This window comes from Pongo pygmaeus, chromosome 2 (genome assembly GCF_028885625.2).
Source record: "Pongo pygmaeus isolate AG05252 chromosome 2, NHGRI_mPonPyg2-v2.0_pri, whole genome shotgun sequence".
NCBI classification, from domain to species: domain Eukaryota; kingdom Metazoa; phylum Chordata; class Mammalia; order Primates; family Hominidae; genus Pongo; species Pongo pygmaeus.
This window is the reverse complement of record NC_085930.1, coordinates 61541671-61547670: the sequence shown is the minus strand read 5'-3', so window position 1 is coordinate 61547670 and position 6000 is coordinate 61541671. Positions and strand designations below refer to the sequence as shown.

Genomic DNA, 6000 nt, shown 5'->3' with positions numbered 1-6000 from the left:
AGAAAAGTGTAGCAAAGTAGAATTCAAGATCTAACTCAATGAGGCACTTCTGCAAAACCTGAAGTGACCCACGACCTGAACTACTACTATTTTAATAAAATTGCTTCTAAGTGGCAACTATTCCATTCCAGGTGGGGGCTTACATATGTTGGAATACAGGGCCTCTGCTGCCAAGTCTTCCTCTCCTGTGACAAATGCAGAATTACACATCTAAGTGTTAGCAACTAGGTCAACTAAAAATAAAACACATAACACACGACTAGGTTACAGTTACATCTACAGGATATGCATGGCTCAGAGTCCCCAGCAGTTTGTGGCTGCTCTTCTAAAGGGACAATGCTTTCTCCATCCATGGTCCTCAACCTCCAACAATGTGATTAAAATACACCCTCCCTGCCCCGAAAAAAAAAAAAAAAAAAACTAGGGACAGGCACTACAGGACCAGAAATGAGAGGGCCTTTCTGCCTCAAAGCACCACACGTGCCCATTTATGGAGGGCTCTCTTGCTTGACAAGGCATTGGCTATGATTAGCTCATGTGGTCTCTACTGAGCCAAGGCTCTTGAAGAAGGAAAAAAAGACATGGCAAAGGCAGATGATCATTGTTCTTGTTCAATTTTATTGGCATTGCGTTCATCTCTTTACAGAAGAACTCAGCCCACACCCTAGAATGTAGACCTTTGGAAAAAGGAGAAGTGCTCCGTTAAGCAAGCTACAATGCAGGGGCAGATCCTAGGAAGGGAGCAGAACTGCCAGGGTTCCAACCAAAGAAACAGGTTAATTAATAATGGGCAATATTGGGGAGATGGGTGGGGAAGAGGAAAAAGCTCCGCTAACCTAAGGATACCACCTGAAAGGAGTGCCTTCTAGAACAAAGGTAAAATCACTAGGACAGATCTGTTAGGGTTTTCCTTTCACTCTTGTAGTAGGATGCTGATCTAACAGGGGAGTTTTGAAGTGTGGAGCAGAGGGGAAAAAAAGAAAGAAAATGAGAATTTTAATTTTTGAAATAACGGCAATTTATCCATTGCACATACCACTGTATTATGCAAATCAACCTTTTGGAAAATTTAGACACAGAAGGGAACTAGACAGTTTTCCCCCTGGAGAGATGAAAAGCTTTTTGGCTCTTAAGTCTTTGATAAAAGGCGTACATAATTCTTGTGTCTACTGTACAGAATACTGCCGCTAGCTGGATTTCCCAATTCTGAGTAACACTCTGCAATCCAAACAGGGTTCAACCCTCCATCTTACATGCCTGCATTACAGGACTTAAACACATAATCCAAGAATTTCTTACACTAATTTATACATTTTAATTGGTTGCATATATTAACATGTACTATAAGATTCTTTTCTAAGAAGCATTACATAATAAATGGATACTGTAAAAAGATCTGATTAGTTAAAAGTAACAAGCATTAACAGATAGATACATACAAAACTCAGCCTGATCAGACTGGGTGTGAGCCTGTAATGGGGCATGGGGCACCAGCCTTCCCAAGGGGTAGCCTTCAAGGAGGGAGGGGAAAGGGGGGGTAAAAAGACCACAAGACCATTAAAAAAAATCAGATAATTAGACACAGATTAACTGTAAACAGTTCTCTCTCTCTCCAGTGAACAAAAAAAATAAGCTTCCAATGCCAACTCCATATCAGAATGACTTCCACCGCTGGCTTGTCCTGCTGCCATACTCGCGGGCTCATGTGGGTGGGCAGGCAGACCCCAAGGAGCCATCACGGGCAAGAGCTGGAGTTTGATTACGTCAGATCTGTGTGTGTGTGTGTGTGTGTGTGTGTGTGTGTGTGTGTGTGTGTGATACGTGGGGTGTAACTGTGTTTGATGGGGTTTTCTTTTGGCAGCTGGATGTGAGAGATCAATGTATGTTTTGTTTGGAAGAGGAGAGGGGAATTGTGTTGAAGGCCTACGTGTGTTCTTGGTTTGTGAAGGACTCTGTGCTCAACTCTCAATGCCCCCTCAGCAACTGCAGCTTTCTGCCGAGGCCTTGGCCCGGTCATTCTTGTCCAGTTTGATAGGTTCAGGAAATTCGTTGTACAGCTCCACCTCCGTTTCCTGGACAAGGAGACAGAGAAAGGTTGGTTACTCAGGGAACAGAAACATTTCAGCCCTCATTGCGGGCACTTTCTGCCCAGGAGGGGCTCACTTCTGCTTGGGCAGAGTGGGTGGGGAGCTGTGGAGCAGAGCCTGCCCACACAGTTAAGGGAGCGCTCTGGCAGAAGGTGCCATGCTCAGGGGAGTAGCAAGAGAATAACAGATTTTGTGACAACTCCAGGTCAATGTGAAGAGAGGAGTCTTGCCAGGAGAAGCAGCGGTCTGCACCGAGCAATCAGGACAGAAGTTCATGGACATTCTCGATCAGATCATGATCTGGGAGCTCTGGGACCACATCCAGTTCAGATGCTTTCTGTATGTTCCCTATAGTTGCCAATGGTTAACAATGGTCTGGATTTCTAGCTTTTCTCAAACATCTGGCAACCCTCAGCCAGTGTGTGCACGAGGTGAAGTGGCTGGAGCTGAGTGTGAGCTGCCCTCTCAGCCTGGAACATTCCTTCTACCTCCCCATCTTCCATCTACTTTTCGGGACCAATGGCCTCTGGTCTCTTTTTTGTTCCAAAGGTTTAGCAGAGTTTTGTCTCCCAAATGCTGCAGGCCTAGAAAGGCAGCTGTGAATGAATTTTACCACCATCTGTGACAAGTGATCAGAGCAGATGGACTATGGTCATTTTAGTGGGACTTTGCTAAAGTAACATGCTTTCAATGAGGAGCAGCATTCTACTTTTGGGTGCAGGAAAACAATGTCACTTAAACACTGAGCACTTGTGTGCCAGTGACTGTTCTAGAATTTGGAGATAAAGCAGGAACTGTTTCTATTCATTAAAAGTTATCTAGGAAAAAAATCATTCCATTGACAATAACTATAAAAGTATAAAACATCTAGGAATACATACTTAAAAAAATAACAGCTTTGGCTGAGCATGGTGGCTCACGCCTGTAATCCCAGCACTTTGGGAGGCTGAGGCAGGTGGATCCCTGAAGTCAGGAGTTCAAGACCAGCCTGGCCAACATGGTGAAACCCTGTCTCTACTAAAAATACAGAAATTAGCCAGGCATGGTGACAAGCACCTATAATCCCAGCTACTCAGGAGGCTGAGGCAGGAGAATTGCTTGAACCCGGGAGGTCAAGGTTGCAGTGAGCCAAGACGGTGCCATTGCACTCCTAATAGCTTTACTGGGTTTTAACTCACATGCCATAAAGTGTACAATTCAATGGCTTTTAGTATATTCAGAAAGTTGGGCAGCCAGCAACATTAAGTTTAAAATACTCTCATCACCCCCCAAAAAACCCTATGCCCATTAGTAGTTCCTTCCCACTCCCATTCTACACCATCTTGGACCCAGCAACCACTCATCTACTTTCTGTCTCAATAAAGTTGCCTATTATTCTGGACACTTAATTTTTAAACATTATTTATTTATTTTAATTTTCCCCATTTCTTCTAGTGGACTGTGATTTCTTTTTTTTTTTTGAGGCAGAGTCTTGCTCTGTCCCCCAGGCTGCAGTGCAATGGCATGATCACAGCTCACTGCAGCCTCTAACTCCTGGGCTCACACAATCCTCCAGTCTCAGCCTCCCAAGTAGCTGGAATTATAAGCTCCAGCTATGTTGCCCAAGATGGTCTCAAACTCCTGGTTTCAAGCGATCCTCCAGCCTCAGCCTCCCAAAGTGCTGTGATTTTAGGCATGAGCCACTGCATCCAGGCTGGACATTTCACTGAAATGGAATCGTACAACATACGGTCTTTTTGCAACTGGCTTCCTTCACTTAGCACCCATGTGGCAGCATGTGTCACTACTTCATTCCTTCTTACAGCTGAATAATATTAGAATGCATGGATAAGCTGCCCTTTGTTTATTCACTTATCAGTTGATGGACATTTGAGTTGTTCTTACTTTTTGGCTGTTACAAATAGCGACATTTTATATTCCCACCAGTACCTAGGAATATGTTTACTGTGAAAAGCAAAGGATCATATTATAAATCAACTATAGCCTGGGTGTGCCTGTAGTCCTACCTACTTAGGAGGCTATGGTGGGAAGATCGCTGGAGCCCAGAAGTTGGAGGCTATAGTGAGTGATGATTGCACCACTGTGTATCAGCCTGACTGACAGAGCAAGACCCTGTCTCTAAAAAAAACAAAAAGAATCAATCAATCTTACTGAAGGAACAGAAACAAGACCTAAAATAATATCATGGGTGGAATGTTTTGGTTTTTTTTTTGAGATGGAGTTTCGCTCTTGTTGCCCAGGCTGGAGTGCAATGGTGCAATCTCGGCTCACTGCAACCTCCACCTCCCAGGTTCAAGCAATTCTCCTGCCTCAGCATCCTAAGTAGCTGGGATTACAGGTGCCCACCACCACGCCCAGCTAATTTTTTGTGTTTTTAGTAGACATGGGGTTTCACAATGTTGGCCAGGCTGGTCTTGAACTCCTGACCTCAGGTGATCCACCCGCCTCAGCCTCCCAAAGTGCTGGGATTACAGGCGTGAGCCACCGCACCCGGCTGGGCAGAATGTTTGTGTTCCTCCAAAATTCCTGTGTTGAAGCACTAACCCTTCAGCTGGCTGTATTTGGAGTAAGGAAGGAATGAAGGTTAAATGAGGTTGCAGGGTAGGGCCCTGATCTGAGAGAATTCGTGTCCTTATAAGAAGAGGTGACACCAGAGACACCTTGCTCGTGTGTCCTCTCTCTGTGCACACAGCGGAAAGGGCATGGGAGGACACAGTGAGAAGATAGCCCAGAAAAGCACCCTCACCAGAAACATGTGCCAGCACCCTGCTCATGGACTTCCAGCCTCCAGAACTGTGAGAAAACAAAATGTCTGTTGTTGGACCCTCCCAGGCTGTGGGGTTTTGTTAACGCAGCCTGAGCAGACTAATGCAACAGCCCCAGGAAAACTGCAATCAATGAGAAAAAAACAGTGGGCTTGAAGAAAAAAATTCCAGTCAAAATCTCAACAGAGTTTTATTTGGGGTGTGGAAGGTAAGAGAGGAAAATGGTGGAACTGAAAGAAAATTATTAAAAAAGAATGTGGCAGGCCAGGCGCGGTGGCTCACGCCTGTAACCCCAGCATTTTGGGAGGCTGAGGCGGGCGGTTCACAATGTGAGTTCCAGACCAGCCTGGCCAACATGGTGAAACCCTATCTCTACTAAAAAATACCAAAATTAGCTGGGCATGGTGGCGGATGCCTGTAATCCCAGCTACTCAGGAGGCTGAGGCAGGAGAACTGCTTGAACCTGGGAGGCGGAGGTTGCAGTGAGCTGAGATCACGCCATTGCATTCCAGCCTGGGGAACAGAGCGAGACTCCGTCTCAAAAAAAAAAAAAGAATGTGGCAAGAGGAAACTTGCCTCATCAGGCAGTCAAATCAACACAGTCCAGATAAGGGAACATGGCATGGACATCACCAGAACAGACTGGAAAGACCAGAAACAGATCCCAGCACATATGAGCATTTAGCACAGGCCACAGTCTATTCAGGGAGAGAAATGGCTTGTGTAACATAGCCGAATGATTTCAAACAACTGGCTGAGCTCTCTTGAGAGAAAAGGCAAGTCTCTCTTTCCTGCCATAAGCCAAAACAAATTCCAGCTGAATTACAGAAAAATCTGATGTAGACACAGGAAACATAGAAACTTAAAATGACATAACCAAATAAAAAAATACTTTTTCCCTATGTTCAAAAGACTTAAAAAGACCACAGAGTTGGAAAAGTCACTTAAGATGCAAGTAGAGTTAACTTCAATTCACCAACAGCTCATGAGAACTGAGAGAGGCCCAACCATGTGCTGTGTGCCGGCTGTGTGCAGCAGAGAAAATCCAAATGGCTAAGCCCCAGGGAGGGGGACTCAGAGGGACCAGTAGTCACGATGGTGGCAATTTATACACCCAAAGATCAGCAATGTCAGCAGTGACAGGTGAC

At 45.1% G+C, this 6000-nt stretch overlaps 1 protein-coding gene across 1 annotated transcript in view; it reads right to left on the bottom strand.

Annotated features, from left to right (window-relative positions):
• Positions 1 to 598: 598 nt before the first annotated feature.
• RAB7A (RAB7A, member RAS oncogene family) overlaps positions 599 to 6000 on the bottom strand; it is an 88137-nt gene continuing 82735 nt past the window's right edge. Inside the window, exon 6 of the mRNA XM_054482161.2 lies at positions 599 to 2072. Within this exon, the coding sequence (XP_054338136.1) occupies positions 1977 to 2072 (96 nt within the window). The 3' untranslated portion in view covers positions 599 to 1976. The remainder of the gene's footprint in view (positions 2073 to 6000) is intronic.